General features: G+C 42.1%; 1 protein-coding gene across 10 annotated transcripts in view; it reads right to left on the bottom strand.

The window, feature by feature from the left end:
• sipa1l3 (signal-induced proliferation-associated 1 like 3) overlaps positions 1–20,109 on the bottom strand; it is a 406,609-nt gene that overhangs the window by 165,664 nt on the left and 220,836 nt on the right. For all 10 annotated transcript variants that reach the window (XM_072274491.1, XM_072274490.1, XM_072274495.1 and 7 more), the window contains 3 exons: positions 13,764–13,894; positions 8,299–8,487; positions 1,747–1,921 (listed from right to left, as the gene is read on the bottom strand). In XM_072274491.1, the coding sequence (XP_072130592.1) occupies positions 1,747–1,921; positions 8,299–8,487; positions 13,764–13,894 (495 nt within the window). The remainder of the gene's footprint in view (positions 1–1,746; positions 1,922–8,298; positions 8,488–13,763; positions 13,895–20,109) is intronic.

The raw sequence follows: 20,109 nt of genomic DNA, 5'->3' as shown, positions 1-20,109 counted from the left end.
TTACTGCAATCTTATATGTGCTAAATGTCCCTTGTGCTGTGTATGACTGTTAATATTGTGTTTCATACCTTGGCCCCAGAGGAACGCTGTTTTGTTAAGCTGTATTCATGGGTATTCATGTGTGGTTGAATGACAATTACACCTTAACTAAAATCGAAGAATTCTAGAATTCCACAGCTGGGCCGTGACAATCTGTAAAACTCAAGGCCAGTTAACCATTGGGATGCTACCCACTAAGGTTCCTCAGGAGATGCAAACCCTTTAAGTACTTTTGTTGTTATTACAATGTATTTTTGATTCACCTTTTGATCTTTATTTCAATTTTCCCCCAGTTGTCATCACCAATTAACTGGACTTTGAAAACTCGCACTCATTCCTCAACCAAACTTTATTTTACTTGTGCAGAAGAAAACAGCATGGCCCGTCACACACACTGAAGTCTGACACAGAGAAATGCCAATTTTATATAGAATTAACAAGCAGTTATGAATATTAACCATTTGGCAAATAGTGTGGGTTTGATGTTGCTGTGTTTGCTGAGCTTGGCAACTAGCCTGCAGACGTTTCATCACCAGTCGAGCTGACATCCTCAGTGAGCAGAGGTTGGTGTTTCCCTCTGGGAGTGCTCGCGTTTATATAGGACCCCAAACACTTGCCTCGGTCCTGATTGGCTACCCCTTCAGATGACCTTCAAATTCTATTGGCTCATATTTCTTTGACTCTTAGGAGTTCCAGATGATATGTTTCTTTACAGCGTTATCAGAAGAGAACTATGCTTCTGAAAATTCTCATGCCTGCGTCGTGTTTCCCATTTAAAGTGGTGTTCTTCTCTGTCTTCATGTACGATAGTGGATCAAGTGTCCAAACTGCTAGGTGTATGTTTGAATTCTTTATTTGGAAGATCAATCACCATTCACAATACAGGCGTTAAAATCAAAACTGCTGATACTTTGAAGTTTATTTTAAACAATGTTTTGCATCCTCCTGCTATATACTTATCTCATCTCCCTATGCAAAGAGAAGCTCTGCTCTTCAAAGCCCGTACTCGCCTGGCTGTCTGCATTCCATCCCCACCTGGACATTATGTTAACCCTTGCCTTGCCGCAACTTCAACACAATCCACAGAAAGTAAACCGATACGCTAATAAACCGACTGAAATGTGGAAGCAGTCTTTTTTTTGTATTAAGTCTTACACTTCCCTCACAGCTTCTCACCACTTTGATCAATGCTGTTGAAAAGACTCCCTTTCTTCCAGGGTCCATGCCTCGCTCCTTCTGCAAATTTTTCTTCTTCACATCTGTCATCAGCTTTCTGAACCCATGAACACTAGTAACACCTTAAATTCCATCTGGGTAGTCTCTAACCTGATGGTATGAATATTGATTTCTCCTTCTGGTTACAAGTCCCCCCCCCTCTATTTCCCGCTCTGACCTCTTACCTCTTCTCACTTCCCCGGTGCCCCTCCTCCTTTCCTTTCTGCTATGGTCCACTCTCCTCTCCTATCAGATCCTTTCTTTCCAGCCCTCTATCTTCACCTATCACCTTCCAGCTATCCTCCTTCCCCACTCTCCCCACCGTTTTATTCTGGCATCTTTCCCCTTCCTTTCCAGTCCTCAAAAAGGGTCTTGCCCCAAAACAATGACTGTCTATTTATTTCCATAGATACTGCCTTTTTCTGGTGGGTTCCTCCTGCATTCTGAATAGGAAATAACTATTAAAAACCATTTATTTAAAAATGCACTTACTTTTTGTATCCAGTTGTGCTGCATATTTATTAAAACCCTTGAGGAGTACTTTTTCCCCAAGTTGATCCAGGAATTCCTCAAAGGCAGGACCTGCTTCCTCATTGTTGTACATCTCTTCTTCAGAGCCCTGGCCAGCTGTACAATACAGAATGCCGACTTTATGCTTTCTACTGAGCTGTAGAGGTAATAAAAGCACAACAGTCACCAGCAAATCAATAATAAATCAAAGGCAGCTTTGCATCCATTCACTAACAGGGTTTCCCTCTTGTAAAATTAGTCATCTCCAAAATGGGCACTAGCCTCTGTAGTATCCAAGACACCTTCAAGAAGCGATGCCTCAGAAAAGGCATCCATCATTAAGGACCCCATCACCCAGGGCATGCCCTCTTCTCATCGCTACCACCAGGAAAGAGGTACAGAAGTCTGAAGGCACACACTCAATGATTCAAGAACAGCCTCTTCCCCTCCATCATCTGATTTCTGAATGAACATTGAACCCGTAAACACAACCTTCCTACTTTTTTATTTCCGTCTTTGCACTACTTTAACTATTTCATATATATATATATATTCAGAAGGCCTTTGACAAGGTGCCACACATGAGGCTGCTTAACAAGATAAGAGCCCATGGAATTACGGGAAAGTTACATACGTGGATAGAGCGTTGGCTGATTGTCAGGAAACAGAGAGTGGGAATAAAGGGATCCTATTCTGGTTGGCTGCTGGTTACCAGTGGTGTTCCACAGGGGTCTGTGTTGGGGCCGCTTCTTTTTACATTGTACATCAACGATTTGGATTATGGAATAGATGGCTTTGTGGCTAAGTTTGCTGATGATACGAAGATAGGTGGAGGGGCCGGTAGTGCTGAGGAAATGGAGAGTCTGCAGAGAGACTTGGATAGATTGGAAGAATGGGCAGAGAAGTGGCAAATGAAGTACAATGTTGGAAAGTGTATGGTTATACACTTTGGCAGAAAAAATAAACGGGCAGACTATTATTTAACTGGGGAAAGAATTCAAAGTTCTGAGATGCAACAGGACTTGGGAGTCCTCGTACAGGATTCCCTTAAAGTTAACCTCCAGGTTGAGTCGGTAGTGAAGAAGGCGAATGCAATGTTGGCATTCATTTCTAGAGGAATAGAGTATAGGAGCAGGGATGTGATGTTGAGGCTCTATAAGGCACTGGTGAGACCTCACTTGGAATACTGTGGGCAGTTTTGGTCTCCTTATTTAAGAAAGGATGTGCTGACGTTGGAGAGGGTACAGAGAAGATTCACTGGAATGATTCCGGGAATGAGAGGGTTAACATATGAGGAACGTTTGTCCGCTCTTGGACTGTATTCCTTGGAGTTTAGAAGAATGAGAGGAGACCTCATAGAAACATTTCGAATGTTAAAAGGCATGGACTGAGTGGATGTGGCAAAGTTGTTTCCCATGATGGGGGAGTCTAGTACGAGAGGGCATGACTTCAGGATTGAAGGGCGCCCTTTCAGAACAGAAATGCGAAAAAATTTTTTTAGTCAGAGGCTGGTGAATCTATGGAATTTGTTGCCACGGGCAGCAGTGGAGGCCAAGTCATTGGGTGTCTTTAAGGCAGAGATTGATAGGTATCTGAGTAGCCAGGGCATCAAGGGTTATGGTGAGAAGGCGGGGCAGTGGGACTAAATAGGATAAAATAGATCAGCTCATGATGGAATGGCGGAGCGGACTCGATGGGCCGAATGGCCTACTTCTGCTCCTTTGTCTTATGGTCTTATGGTCTTACTGTAATTGGCAGTTCTTTATCTATGTTATCATGTATTGTATTGTACTGTTGCCGCAAAGTTAACAATTTCACAACATATGCCGGTGATATTAAACCTGATACTGGTTCTTGCTCTCATCCATTGATCCACACCTTGCATAACCCCTAAATATAACCTCCAACTGAAAGAGCCTGCTTCCAGACCTTTGTACGAGGAGTGATTGATAAGTTCGTGGCCAAAGGGAGAAGGAGTCCATTTTAGAAAACCTAGCACATTTATTTCTCAACATAGTCCCCTCCTACATTTACACACTTAGTCCAGTGGTCGTGGAGCATACGGATCTTGGACTTCCAGAAAGTGTCCACAGCAGGGGTGATTGATAAGTTCGTGGCCTAGGGTAGAAGGAGATGAGTTATTAACTTCAAACTTTCTGCATAATCACTCAAAGCATTGAACTGCATGTGCATGTAACGAGAGCTGTATAACTCATCTCCTTCTATCTTAGGCCACTAACTTATCAATCACCCCTGCTGTAGACACTTCTTGGAAGTCCAAGATCCGTATGCTCCACGACCGCTGGACTAAGTGTGTAAATGTAGGAGGGGACTATGTTGAAAAATAAATGTGCTAGGTTTTCTAAAATCGACTCCTTCTACCTTAGGCCACGAACTTATCAATCACCGCTCGTTATGTACCGCCACCAGGTAGGTTAGGTACTATGGCATACACAAAGTGCTGGAGGAACTCAGCAAGTCAAGCAGCATCTATGGAGGGGAGCACAGTCAAAGTTTTTAGGTCGAGATCTTTTATCGGGACTTGATGAAGTGACGGAAAATCTGAAATAAAAATAGAAAATGCTCATCTCTCGTCCTCTCCTCATCTGCCCATCAGTTCCCTGTGTTTTCCCTCCTCTCCTCCCATGGTCCTGATGAAGGATCGTGGCTCTCCTCTCCTATCAGATTCCTCCTTCAGCCCTTTACCCCTCCCAGCTACTACCTCTCAACCATGAGAATCTTGAATAGTAGGGTTAACTACACTCACTTGCTCCATCATTGATGTTGCCACAACCAATTATCTGACTTAAGGGCTCTTTATCTCATTATCTTATGTTTTGTTATTTATTGCTATTTATTTATATTTGCATTTGCACAGTTTTTTTGTCATCTACACTCTGGTAGATCTTTCATTGATCCTGTTATAGTTACTATTCTATAGATTTGTTGAGTATTCCCACAGGAAAATGAATATCAAGGGTGTATATAGACAATAGACAATAGGTGCAGGAGTAGGCCATTCAGCCCTTCAAGCCAGCACCGCCATTCACTGTGATCATGGCTGATCATCCACTATCAGTATCTAGTTCCTGCCTTATCCCCATAACCTTTGATTCCGCTATCTTTAAGAGCTCTATCCATCTCTTTTTCAAAAGCATCCAGAGACTTGGCCTCCACAGTCTACTGGGGCAGAGCATTCCATATATCCACCACTCTCTGGGTGAAAAAGTTTTTCCTCAACTCCGTTCTAAATGGCCTACCCCTAATTCTTAAACTGTGGCCTCTGGTTCTGGATTCACCCATCAGCAGGAACATGCTTCCTGCCTCCAGCGTGTCCAATCCCTTAATAATCTTATATGTTTCAATAAGATCCCCTCTCAGCCTTCTAAATTCCAGAGTATACAAGCCCAGCCGCTTGACATGTATGTACATTGATAATAATATTTACTTTGAACTCTGAAATGAGGTAGGAGACTGGATCACCTGGAGGAAATCAATACAGTCATGGGGAGAAGATACAAACTTCTTATACCCCCCATCTTACACAAACAACAATGCTACCTGTCAAGAGCCTGTCAAAAAGACATGCCATCACTCTCTCGACTGCTTTTGTAACTGTTTGTCAGAAAATCCAAAGAAATTCATTTGACAAACTTAACAGGTTCTTTTTATTTACTTAGTCAAGGAACATGGAATAAACTAACATTTATTGTCCTTTCTTCTTTCTCCAGAACTGCCTACTGAGTCATTGCAGAGTGCAGTAAAGAGTTAAATATGTCAGTATGGGTTTGGAATCTTTTCAAGGGCGCTTAAAGATCATGTGACACAGGTGAAGAATTAGGCCATTCGGCCCATCAAGTCTGCTCCAGCATTTCATCATAGCTGATTTATTAGCCTTTTCAACCATATTCTCCTGTCTTCTTGCCATAACCTATGATGCCCAGACTAACCAAGAACCTCTCAAACTTCATTTCAGACATAGCAGACTTGAAGAGCAGTGTTGATGCCAATGTTCGCTATATAACAATAATTTGATAATCTCACGGTTATTATTAGTGAAACTTAACTTTTGATCAAAATTTAATAGAATAGCTAGTAGTTTAGTGAGATGCCTGCAAAATGTCATTGTGTGTTGCCAGCACCATCTTATTGATCGGGGACTCTGCAGTTCTTGTTTATTTTTTAAATTTTTTTATTTTTAGTTTTTTTATTGTTTGCACAATCTGTTCTTTTTTCTCACATTGGATTGTCGTTGGTCTGTTGTGTGGGTTTTTCTCATGGATTCTATTGCGTCTCTTTGTTTTGTGGCTGCCTGCATAAAGATGAATCTCAAGGCTGGGATACGTATTTTGATAATAAATTTATGTTGAACTTTGTACAAATTTAAGTTGGTGACATAACACAACTTAAACTTGGTATCACCAAACAAATGTTCTAGTGTCCTATGTACTAATTCAGGGATTAAAACAAATCACACATTTAGATTTTTAGATTTGGAAATACGGCATGGTTACAGGTCCCTCCTGCCCATCAATTACACTCATGTGACCAATTAACCTACCAGCCCATACGTTTTTGGGATAAGACCATAAAACCACAAGATATAGGATCAGGACTCAGTAGGTCATTTGGGCCCATCGAGTCTGCTCCGCCATTTCATCATGGCGGATCCATTTCCTTCTCAGCCCTAATCTCCTGCCTTCTCCCCGTATCCCTTCGTGCCCTGACCAATCAGAATCAGAATCAGAGTCAAGTTAAATATCACTGGCATCTGTTGTGAAATTTGTTGTCTTTCCAGCAGTACATTGGAATAAATAAAAATTTTAAAAACCATGAATTACAGTAAGTATAACCCATGAACACTACCTCATTACTTGTTTAATTGTCTTTTATTACTATTCTTGCACTACTTTTTTAATATAACTTCATATATGTATGTGTATGTGTCTATATTTATGTTTACTGTGTGTGTGTATATATATATATATATATACACACACACACACACATTCTGACTGTAATTCACAGTTTTTTTTATCTATTGTTATATGTTTGTATATTGGGTTGTACGGGCGGCACAAAGACAACAAATTTCACAACATATTGCTGTAATATTGAACCTGATTCTGATTCTTAAAACGGAAATGAAAGTAGTGAGGTAGTGTTCATGCATTCAATGTCTACTCAGAAATCGATGGCAGAGGGGAAGAAGCTGTTTCTGAATCACTGAGTGTGTGCCATCAAGTTTCTGTACCTCCCCCCTGATGGTAGCAATGAGAACAGGGCATGACCAGGGTGATGGGGGTCCTTAATGATGAACATCGCCGTTTTGAGGCATCGCTCCTTGAAGATATCTTGGTTACACGACACTATCAACCTCTGCCTTAATTTGGCAATGACTTGGGATGCAGAAGGAAACCCACGTTCAAAGTTCAAAGAAAACTTTTTATCAAAGTACATAAGTGTTCACAGATACTGTACTAACCTGTAGATTCATTTCCCTGCAAGATACATGGCCATAGGGATAACGTACTATACAAACTCCTTACACACAGTGGCAGGAACTGAACCTGGGTTTTTGGTGTTGTAACAGTATTACTAACTGCTTCACTACCGTGCTCTCCCTAAACTTTACCTCATTTTTGTTTTTTTCACTTTCAAGACAAAGAAAGATGTATAAACGTGAGTTCTGTGATTTCAGACAAGAGATACGGTTTGCAGACAATTTGCAGGTTAAGTCAGTGGCAAGGAAGGGAAATACAATGTTAGCATCCATTTCGAAAGGACTAGGATATAAAAGCAAGGATGTGATGTTGAGACTTTACAAGGCACTGGTGAGGCCTCACTTGGAGTACTGTGAGCAGTTTTGGGCCCCTTATCTAAGAAATGATGTGCTGACATTGGAGAGGGTTCAGAGCAGGTTCACAAAAATGATTCCAGAATTGCAAGGCTTTTCATATGAGTTGTGTTTAATAGTTCTGGTCCCGTACTCACAGGAATTCAGAAGAATAAGGGGTGACCTCATCGAAACCTAACAAATGCTTAAAGTCCTCGATAGAGTGGATGTGGAGAGGATATTTCCTATGGTGTGGGAGTCTAGGACCAGAGGACACAGCCTCAGAATAGACAGGCATCCTTTCAGAACCGAGATGAGGAGGAATTTCTTTAGCCAGAGAGTGGTGAATCTGTGGAATTCTTTGCACAGGCAGCTGTGGAGGCCAAGTCATTGGGCATATTTAAGGCAGTGATTGATAGATTCTTGATTAGTAAGTGGATGAAGGATATGAGAGAAGGCAGGAGATTGGGGCTGAGAGGGAAAATGGATCAGCCATGATGAAATGGCAGAGCAGTCGATGGGTCAAGTGGCCTAATTCTGCTCCTGTATCTCGTGGTCTTTTTAATTAGATGCTGAAGAATCTCTGATGCTTTTTGTTTGACCATTTGAGGACTATGCTGCACAGCTGTAAATGGTAGAACAGGACAGGGCCCCACAAACTACAGGGTGATATTGAAACTTGAAGGATTTGAGCTCACCCCTTGTTCATCCAGTTTCAGTAGCTGCTCTGTCACTTTAGGCGTGCTGAACGCCAGCCGCAGACATTGGATGTTCAGCTCCGGTATCACCGCCTCCAGCACCTCTTTCATTGGAAGCCCTCGCACTGTGCCGTGTTTCGACGTTGATGGAACTGCATCCTCCAGGATTGCTCCTCTTAGTGTAATGAGCTGAAAGGTACAATTTTCACATCTGTCAAAGCATTGATCCTTTCAAGCAGCTTTCAATTCTACTATGTCACAACAAGAAATTTGCTACAGACTACTCTCGAACTAAAGTAAATCAGAAATTCAATGGAAAGAGGTGTCACTGTCTCTTGCAACCACTGAACCGTAAGTCACCCTCACACACTAGGAATAATGATTTTATTCACAGGGAAAATGTTTATTTTTAATCATTATTGGCTTGTTCCAACTTCACCACATTCATGACATGTCACTGATAAACACAGGGTGTACAGGAGCAAGATACTCCAGCTAGGTGAATGGTATCGCAGCAGCAATCTTGCACTCATTGTCAGCAAGACCAAAGAACTGATTGTGGACTTTGTTGTGTCTGTACTACTATAGATCAAATAACTAAAAGCACACACTCAGAGGTGAAGTTAGCTTGTATATTCACTTTACGGAGAGAGCTACAAATCAATGCGCACAGGTAAGTTATCAGTCATAATTAGTGCTAAGGAGAATCATTGTGTTAAAGAAATAGATCCATACATTACACTTTCTCCCTCCTCAGATTAATGTAACATAAAACTGTATATGTAGCAAAACATTCAATTTCCCCTTAACAGACTATATTCAAATAAACATGCTTTCACAATAAACTAGCTTCTCTATACTAAAGGTCCGGTCTTTTGGATGGTGCTCTGTTTCTTTCGGGATAATGCCTTTGGACTTGTGGAGTGGCATCAGGTTTGGCAGGTGTCTTGCCAAGGACAACTTTCTCTATTGCAGGTGTCACATTGTTGTTAGTGACATGATCGTCACCGAGAGTTAAGTGCGGTGACTGTAATGTGTCTGTCTTGTTGGATGCGGTCGACTCAGATGTGTTCTTCAGCTGAGCATCTAGTATCTGGTCCACATAACGTCTCCATGTCTGATCTCCAACATCCTCTGTGTACGTCAATGGTCCAGTTCTTGTAGCCTTCCTACCAGGCATCCACTTGTCTTCTCAGTAATCACACGCTAGGACTTCCAGTCCAGCATCACAGCTCCTTGCTGATTTACTTGGTAACGAGATGAACTGTTTATTCTGCACTTCTCTCCAGAGATCTGGTTTCAGGAGATCTCAGATTCCTGTTCATGAACAACATTGCAAGTGTTTGATTTGTCGTTGAATGAACAGAGTTCCGATACACAAAAAGGAAGTTGTCCACCTTGTGCTGAAGGGAAGTGTCCTCCTTGTCCATAGCTTTAATGGACACCTTGAGGTTTGTGGCATCCCAGACAGCTTTCGATCAAGTCTTCAATCTGTTTATCTATTCCCGGCCACCACACATAGCTCCAGGCGAGACTCTTCATCTTCACCTTCATGCAGACGTTCTAACACTCTGGTGTGCAGTTTAGACACCATCTGCAAACTTTTTCTTTGAACCAACAGTCATTTGCTTCATGAGAGGATTTACCACATCAATAACATTTCTGGCTTTTTGTACCATTCAGGGACATTTTGTGCACTTAACATTCTAAACTCTTTCTCTGTAGCTTTAACACATCCTTTGTTGATGCTGTCTCCACTGATATTGCAATAGTCAATGCCTGTTCTAAGGTTAGGTCTCTTTCTACCAGCAGCCTCTTTTGAGTGCTTTGGCTATCATGCCACATACAAGCCTGTCCCTTAATGCATCAGAAAGTCCATCTCCAAAGTCACAATACTGGGAAAGTTTGCGCAGTTCTGCAATGTATTCAGGAATGCTTTCATCCTTTGACTGATTCCTTTTGTGAAATCTAAATCTCTCTGCTATTACTAGTGGACTTGGGCTCAAGTGATCTTGTAACTTCTCAACAATCTTGTCAAACATCTTGCTTGCTGGCTTTTCAGGAATTACTAAGTTGCATTAGAGACTGTACATTTTAGGACACATTAAGCTAAGAAGTGTGGGGATTTTATTATCTTCATCCACATTGTTAGCATTACAATACAGATCAACCCTCTTGATATACAATTCCCAGTTTTCATTAGCACTATCAAATTCGTCAACTTCCCCGACTCAGGCCAACGTCATGTTATTTTCACTTTAACTTAGCTAATTGTGCGTCTCTCACTGTGTGCCCTGCACTGTCACTCACGCATCCTTGTGCTAGCATCCGTGACTGCCTTCTCTGTACTGGTTCACTCTTTCCTCTCGCTGTATCTCTCCCTTCCTCTGAGGTCTGTCATCTCGTAACTGTCGGTGCAGTTGGTGATATTCGCTGGCATTCAGGTTAGTACTCACCACCAATTTGTTTTGTCTGTACAACTACATACAGTATCAAATAAATAAAGGCACGCACTTGGAGGTGAAATTAATGTATCCATACACTTTGCAGATGCAGCAATAAATCAATGTGGATGCATAAGTTATCAGTCAATAATTAGTGCTAAGGGGAGTCATTGTGCTAAAAGAAATAGATCAGTACACTACAGGCTTCAGAAAGGGTAAGACGAGGGAACACAAACCAATCCTCGTAGAGGGATCAGAAGTGGAAAGAGTGAGCAATTTCAAGTTCCTGGGTGTTAAGATATTGAAAGACCTAACCTGGACCCGACATAAACAAGGCTAGACAATGGCTATAGTTAATTCACCATTTGAGGAGATTAGTTTTGCCAACTAAAACACTTGAAAACTTCTACAAAGATACTGTGGAGAACATTCTGACTGGCTGCATCACTGTCTGGTATGGTGGTGGGGGTTGGAGGGGAGGGGGTTGTGGGTACTGCACAAGATCGAAGTAAGTTGCAGAAACTTGTAAAATTTGTCTACTCCATCATGGGTACTAGCCTCCGTAGTATCCAGGACATCTTCAAGGAGTGATAGAGGTATCCGTCAATAAGGACTCCCATCACCCAGGATATGCCTACCTCTCATTGTTACAATCAGGTAGGAGGTACAGAAGCCTGAAGGCACACACTCAGCGATTCAGGAACAGCTTCTTCCCTCCTGCCATCCGATTTTTAAATGGACATTGAAATCATGAATGCTACCCAACTAATTTTATATTTCTGTTCTTTTTCTACTTATTTTGACTTAACTATTTAATAGACATACAGTGGCATGTAAAAGTTTGGGTACCCCGGTCAAAATTTCTGTTACTGTGAATAGCTAAGCGAGTAAAAGATGACCTGATTTCCAAAACGCATAAAGTTAAAGATGACACATTTCTCTAATACTTTAAGCAAGATTACTTTTTATTTCCATCTTTTACAGTTTCAAAATAACAAAAAAGGAAAAGGGCCTGAAGCAAAAGTTTGGGCACCCTGCATAGCAGTACTTAGTAACACCCCCTTTGGCAAGTATCACGGCTTGTAAATGCTTTCCGTAGCCAGCTAAGAGTCTTTCAATTCTTGTTTGGGGGATTTTCGCCCATTCTTCCTTGCAAAAGGCTTTTAGTTCTGTGAGATTGTTGGGCCATCTTGCATGCATTACTCTTTTGAGGTCTATCCACAGATTTTCAATAATGTTTAGGTCGGGGGACTGTGAGGGCCATGGCAAAACCTTCAGCTTGCACCTCTTGAGGTAGTCCATTGTGGATTTTGAGCTGTGTTTAAGATCATTATCCTGTTGTAGAAGCCATCTTCTTTTCATCTACAGCTTTTTTACAGATGGTGTGATGTTTGCTTCCAGAATTTGGTGGTATTTAATTGAATTCATTCTTTCCTCTATCAGTGAAATGTTCCCTGTGCCACTAGCTGCAACACAAGCCCAAAGCATGATCGATCCACCCCCGTGCTTAACAGTTGGAGAGGTGTTCTTTTCATGAAATTCTGCACCCTTTTTTCTCCAACCATACCTTTGTTCATTGTGGCCAAAAAGTTCTATTTTAACTTCATCGGTCCACAGGACTTGTTTCCAAAATGCATCAGGCTTGTTTAGATGTTCCTTTGCAAACTTCTGATGCTGAATTTTGTGGTGAGGACGCAGGAAAGGTATTCTTCTGATGACTCTTCCATGAAGGTCATATTTGTGCAGATGTCGCTACACAGTAGAACAGCACACCACCACTCCAGAGTCTGCTAAATCTTCCTGAAGGTCTTTTGCAGTCAAACGGGGGTCTTGATTTGCCTTTCTAGCAATCCTACGAGCAGTTCTCTCAGAAAGATTTCTTGGTCTTCCAGACCCCAACTTGACCTCCACCATTCCTGTTAACTGCCATTTCTTAATTATATTATGAACTGAGGAAACGGCTACCTGAAAATGCTTTGCTATCTTCTTATAGCCTTCTCCTGCTTTGTGGGCATCTTTTATTTTAATTTTCAGAGTGCTAGGCAGCTGCTTAGAGGAGCCCATGGCTGCTGATTGTTGGAACAAGGTTTGAGGAGTCAGAGTATTTATAAAGCTTTGAAATTTGCATCATTTTGCCTTTCCTAACGATGACTGTGAACAAGCCATAGCCCGAACAAGCTAATTAAGGTCTGAGACCTTGGTAAAAGTTATCTGAGAGCTCAAATCTCTTGGGGAGCCCAAACTTTTGCATGGTGCTCCTTTCCTTTTTTTCACCCTAAAATTGTACAAAACAAAAATAATACACTAATCTTGCTTAAAATGTTGAAAAGAACGTTTCATCTTTAACTTTATGACTTTTGGAGATCAGTTTATCTTCTATTCACTTAACTATTCACAGTAACAGAAATTTTGACCGGGGTGCCCAAACTTTTGCATGCCACTGTATAAGTACTTAACATAACTCCATTTTTTTCCTCTATATTTGCTTATCATTTATTTCATTGTACTGTTGACATAAAGTTAACAAATTTCACGACATATGCTGGTGATATTAAACCTGATTCTGATTTAAGGTGCCATTTAACCATTGAATCACTTTGCAGTGTGTTTGCAGTGCCTACTTTGGTAAACTTTCCAATCTAACACCTAAGCATTCACTCCTTGGCTACTAGGGCACCACTGTCTCTTTCAAGATTTATTTGTTTATTTAGAAACACAGCATGGAACAGGCCCTACTGTCTCTTCAAGCCACGCCACCAGCAACCCACCATTTTAACCCAAGCCGAATTACAGGACAGCAACCCACCATTTTAACCCAAGCCGAATTACGTCTTTGGACTGTGTGAGGAAACCGGAGCACCCGGTCTCTTTCACAAGTTATTATATAAGGAATATCCAGAATTCCTGCAGAAAATTCACAACACAAATGATGTGGTACTTTCTCAAATTAAACCATACAACGTAACTTCATGAAAACCGTAAACCATACAAAGTAACTTCATGAAAACCATCATTCCACACCTCACTGGTCCTGAAGATGATTCGGTAGATGTACTGAGATCCATGTTCTTTGCTGTCTTCCAATTTCTCCCGCTTGATGCTTATGGCCACTGGGCCCAGCTTTTCATCCACTCCAAAGTAATTCCAGTGCTCTGGGAAAACACAGTGGGAGAAGAAGTAAATCCCTGACCACAGAGGACAATTTCAGAATGGCAAACCTACTCACTCAGCGGCTCAGGCACCATCAGTAGAGACAGAAATAGTCAACATTTCATATCAACAGCCTTTCATCAGATCTCAGTGTAAACCAGGGGTTCCCAACCTGGGGTTCATGGACCCCTTGCCTAATGGTATTGCTCCATGGCAGACAAAAGATTGGGAACCCCTGATATAAACTCTATTTTCCTCTACAAGGATGTTCTCTCACTCCTTTCGATTTTTGTTGTTTTCATTTTAAGTTCCCAAAAAAGGAAACCTTCCATAACAGAAAAGGTTGAATAAATTAAGACTTCATTCCTTGAAACGTAGAAGATTGAAAGGGGATTTGATAGAGGTATACAAAATTATGAGGGGTATAGATAGGGTAAATGCAAGCAGGCTTTTTCCACTGAGGTTGGGTGGGACCAAAACAAGAAGTCATGGGTTAAGGATGAAAGGTAAAAAATTTAAGGGAACAAGAGGAGAAACTTCTTCACTCAGAGGGTCATGAGAGTGTGGAACGAGCTGCCAGCACAAGTGGTGCATGCACACTTGATTTCAATATTTAAGAGAAGTTTGGATATTGATGTTAGGGGTATGGAGGGTTTTGGTCCCTGAGTAGTCAATGGAAGTAGGCAGTTTAAATGTTTTTTCATGGAGTAGATAGGCCAAAGGGCCTGTTTCTATGCTGTACGTTTCTGTGACTCCATAATTTTGCATCACTGTGTAACTGTGGGGGAAAGAACAACGTGAAACTGGGCTAGTTCACAATTCTGCATCTTTTTGGGATGGGGGCCAAATACAGGTCCCACACCACCAGGTTCACCCCACAACCATCAGGCTCCTGAACTCACATGGATAATTTCAGTCACCTCAGCACTGAACTGATTCCACAATCTATGGACTCACTCCAGGGACTCTACAACTCATGTTCTCAGTATTATTCATTTACTTACTTGTTATTATTATGATTATTATTATTATTATTATCATCATCATTACTTTTTGTATTTGCACAGTTTGTTTTCTTTTGTACACTAGTTGTTTGTAAGGCTTTGTGTGTAGTTCTTTATTGATTCTATTGTATTTCTTTGTTCCACTGTGAATGCCTGCAAAAAATGAATCTCAAGGTAGTAGGAAAGGGAAATTGGTCAGTATGGATGAGATGGACCGAAGGGCCTATTACCATGCTGCATAACTTGTGATTTTGCGATGTTTTGTCAAGAGAAGCACTAGACTGAAAGTGGTGGGTACCTGAATGCACTGCCAGGGATGGTAGTGGAGGTAAGCATTGCAGAGGCATTTAAGACCATAAAATATAGGAGCAAAATTATGCCATTTGGCACATGGAGTCTGCATCCTTTCATCATGACTTATCCATTTCCCTCTCAGCCCCAATCTCCTGTGAGGGGCATGACCAAGCACAGAAGGTGTCAGGAACAGCTTCTTCCCCTCTGCCATCTGATTCCTAGCTTTGGACACTACCTCACTTTTTTTTAATATACAGTATTTCTGTTTTTTGCACATTTTAAAAAATCTATTCAATACACGTAATTGATTTACTTGTTTATTTATTATTATGTTTTATTTATTTATTTTGTTTTCTGTCTCTGGTAGATTATGTATGGCATTGAACTGCTGCTGCAAATTTAACAAATTTCGTGTCACACGCTGGTGCTAGTAAACCTGAATCTGATCCACAGCAGTCAAGGAAGACCCAGTTTATGATGCTTGTTCACGCCACTGGACGGACTTCTGAGGTCGAGAGAACCGAACTGCCCCAGTGTAATGGCTTCCCCTCTTTAAAAACTCTCCCACACAGGTTTCCTGTCATCGACCAACACCACCACCATCACTCACATCAGTGGCATTAATCAAACTCACAGCTTCGTTGGATAAACAACTTAGATCTGTGATTCCAGCACCAACAGCTCCTAATGAAACTATCAGCTGCATACAATGGGAAAGGTTTACAAGTAATTTGATGCCGATTTTTCCCCCTCTTCTGTCACGGTACAGAAACCACTCACACCTTCACGCAGGGGACAGTCTGACCTTGCCCAAATAATAAATTATATTTCCTTTCTGACATCAGTATAAGGAAGGCATACTACAATGGTATGAGCTAATTGATTTCGTGGTGGAGGTGTTGATCAGCCTTTCTGCTTGGGAAAGGAGTCTGCGAGAGGCCCTCTGCTGTGTGGCTTGCTGTGGCATGTGGGTAGGTCTCCGTGCTCATGTGGTGTCTCTCTTTGTTGACAAACGAAAATCTAACCATGATTCTGAGTTACAGATTGGACTATTGCATTTATGGACAATGGACTTTCTCAGACTTATGGTTTAAATATTCTGTGTTTTGAGCTCATTTCTTTCTGTTTTGCTGTGCGGGGGGGTTTGGCATTGATGTTCTTGTTATGTTTTGGGTGGGGGACGAAGGGTTTGGGTGTTGAAGATTGGGATGCTGTTCTTTTTTGTGTGGGGGTTGATTTGATGTTTCTCTCTGAACAATTTTCATGTTCTTCTTTTGTTTCGTGGCTATCTGGAGAAGACAAATCTCAGAGTTCTATATGGATACATACTTTGAAAATAAATGAACCTTTGAACCTTTGAAAGTAACTGTTTCGGAGTCTGGTGGTCCTGGCATGGATGCTATGTAGCCTCCTCCCTGAGGGGTTTGGGACAACCTCCACTACAACTGCTTTATCATCTTATGTACAGGCACTCCTGTGCCTAGCATCATTTTATGGACATACAATCAATCAATGTACAGTATATGAGCTGTCTTTCGTATATATATTTATTGTGTTTTTTATTATTGTGTTCTTTATCTTATTGTGTTTTTTTTGTGCTGCATCGGATCTGGAGTAACAATTATTTTGTTCTCCTTTACACTTGTGTACTGGAAATGACAGTAAACAACCTTGAATTTTGAGGCTTGGTTGAAGGAAAATCTCTGCACTGTGCTTCAGTGTTGGACAAATCCTACAGTGGCCAGAATTCCTAGAATTGAGTACTTGACGTAAGAAGTTGGGGCTGAGAGATTGCTCCGGGCTGTGAGCTCCACGACGATTTGTCCCGATTTCTGTGATGAACTGAGGGTGAGGCTTTGGGCCTGCACTGGCTGCTCCGGGCTTCCTGTCTATGGACTCACTTTCATTCCGAATGTGTTGCTTGCTTTTATTGTTTGCACTGAAATTTATTTATCGAGCTACAGCGTGGAATAGGCCCTCTGGCCCTTCGAGCCGTGCTGCCCAGCAATCCCCCACTTTAATACCAGCCTAATCACTGGACAATTTACAATGAACCTACCAACTGGTACATCTTTGGAACATGGGAAACCCATGCAGTCATGGGGAGAACGTACAAACTCCCTACAGGCTGCGGTGGAATTGAACCCCAGTCACCTGTACTGTAAAGCGTTGGGCTAATCACTAAGCTACCGTGTCACCTACCACAATGTGTGTGTTTTCCCTCTCTGCACATCTTTTTTTAATTGTATTCTTTTGGGCTTTTTGTTCTGTGACTGCCTGTAAGCAGACAAATCTCAAGGTTCTACCATTTATATACACTTTGATAATAAATGTACTTTGAGCTTTGAAGATGCCATTAGAATTTGAAAAATATTCATAGGAATGGACCTATTTCATAAAATGAAATAAACACAAGCCTGCTACTAAAGCCAAAGAGGCCACATCTACTTACTGCTTTGAAGAAGGCCATTCGTCCCATTGAGTAAGCGTCAGCCCTATTCTCCCACTAATTTTCCTTCAACATTTTCCTCAGTCATATCAATGACAGATTCCACCTGTCCTTTACACATCAAGGGCAATTTAGACTGGCCAATTAACTTACTCATTGGGCTTTTGAACCCTTTGACAATTTCATTTAAATTAAAACTCTCCTGGGTGTAGTTGCAATGCTTAAAGGCTCAGTGATCAATAATTCCTATTGAGCAAGTAATTGCATTTTCTATGTGAGTGAAGCAAAGCAGCAAGACTAGAATCAGAGTCATAGAACTCTCCAAGAGGATCACAACTTTGCTGTAGGGTTTGGAGGCTTGCGTGTTTCAATGACCCCAGAGAGCAATGTTGTCTGGAGTCAGGACTTTATGCTTTGGCTCTTGGTAGGGTCACCCATGCCAAACAGGTCAAAAGGTAGAGGCCAGACTAAGAGTGGTCCACTGGTCCTCCAGGTTCCGGGGGGGGGGGGGGTTCAGCTCAGGGTTAACAACGCTGAACGGTCAAAAGCTAATTGTTATGAAAACAGCAATGAAGAATCCTAACATCTGAGTGTGACGGTATTCCTGAGTCTCTACCCGGGACTTGCATGACTGACAGGAGTGGAAACCAAGAGGAAGCTACTGACATGATGAAGGAAGCCCTGAACACCACCAGAGATGGAGGACCTTCATTGCTGCCCTAAACTCCAGCGGTGTAATAGGCAGTAAGTAAGTCATACAGCAATACAGCGCCGAGTGGTGTCATCACTCAAGCTGAGTATGATGTTCTCCTAAAATGCTGTGTATTGGCTGTAGGGGCCCATCCAGGATCAACTTAACTGTGATGTTAGGGTGAATTCCCTTAATGGAGAATGCCTGTGTGTGACTTTGTTTAACATGGGGAGGCTGATGCACGGGCAGCCACCACTCGGTCCTTGACAGATCGGGGTCAGGGTGCAGTGGTATAGAATGCAAGACGACTGGGGACTCTAATCTGCCGCAGCCGTTGTGATGTGTCACCATCTTCTGCCAGCTCCACAGCTGAGGCCGTGCTTAGATTGATCGCTCTTTAGAACCTCGTCCTTGACCTTACCACCTTGGGTGACCTGACCAGGGGTGAAGTTCCAGGTGGCTAAGCTCTAGATCGGGGGTCCCACCCTGGGGTCCACAAACCCCTCGGTCAATGGTATGGGTCCATGGCATAAAAAGTTTGGGAAATCCTGCTCCATATGGCATTGCTCTGGGAATCTCAGGAACTCACAAGCTACTCCAGCATGACAAGATGGCAATCCTCAGAGCACTCTAGTACAGACCAAGTGCTCTTTGGCTCTATGAGAACATAGAACACAGAAATTTACAGCACATTAACCATAACCATATAACAATTACAGCACGGAAACAGGCCATCTCGGCCCTTCTAGTCCGTGCCGAACTCTTACTCTCACCTAGTCCCACCAACCTGCACTCAGCCTACAACCCTCCATTCCTTTCCTGTCCATAGAGCTATCCAATTTAACTTTAAATGACAACATCCAACCTGCCTCAACCACTTCTGCTGGAAGCTCGTTCCACACAGCTACCACTCTCTGAGTAAAGAAGTTCCCCCTCATGTTACCCCTAAACTTTTGCCTTTGGCCCACAATGTTGTGCCGACCATGTAACCTACTCTAGAGTCTGCCTGGATTTCCCCAGCGCATAGCCCTCTATTTTTCTAAGCTCTAAGAAATCAGATTTTCTAAGAATTGGATTGAGTTAAATTGTTTAACTTGGTTCAAACACTTTGGGTAGCCTTCCACGAGCTCTCACAGTAAGTTGCTGGAATTTAGTTCCATTCCTCCAGACAGAACTGGTGTAACTGAGTCAGGTTTGTAGGCCTCCTTGCTCGCACACGCTTTTTCAGTTCTGCCCACATATTTTTCTATCAGATTGAGGTCAGAAAATGATGTCAAGTCTAGTTCATCCTTGGGAGCAATTTCCAAATGCCTGAAGGTACCACGTTCATCTGTACAAACAGCAGTACGCAAGTATAAACACCATGGGACCACGCAGCCGTCATACCGCTCAGGAAGGAGACGCATTCTGTCTCCTAGAGATGAACGTACTTTGGCGTAAAAAGTGCAGATCAATCCCAGAACAACAGCAAAGGACCTTGTGAAGATACTGGAGGAAGCAGGTAGACAAGTATCTATATCCTCAGTAAAACGAGTCCTATATCGACATAACCTGAAAGGCTGCTCAGCAAGGAAGACGCCACTGCTCCAAAACCACCACAAAAAAGCCAGACTACAGTTTGAAAGTGCACATGGGGGCAAAGATCTTACTTTTTGGAGAAATGTCCTCTGGTCTGATGAAACAAAAATTGAACTGTTTGGCCATCATGACCATTGTTATGTTTGGAGGGAAAAGGGTGAGGCTTGCAAGCCGAAGAACACCATCCCAACATTGAAGCAT

The sequence above is a fragment of the Mobula birostris genome, chromosome 12 (assembly GCF_030028105.1).
Source record: "Mobula birostris isolate sMobBir1 chromosome 12, sMobBir1.hap1, whole genome shotgun sequence".
NCBI lineage: Eukaryota > Metazoa > Chordata > Chondrichthyes > Myliobatiformes > Myliobatidae > Mobula > Mobula birostris.
Note: the sequence above shows the minus strand (reverse complement) of the source record. Positions and strands in the feature narration are given on the sequence as shown.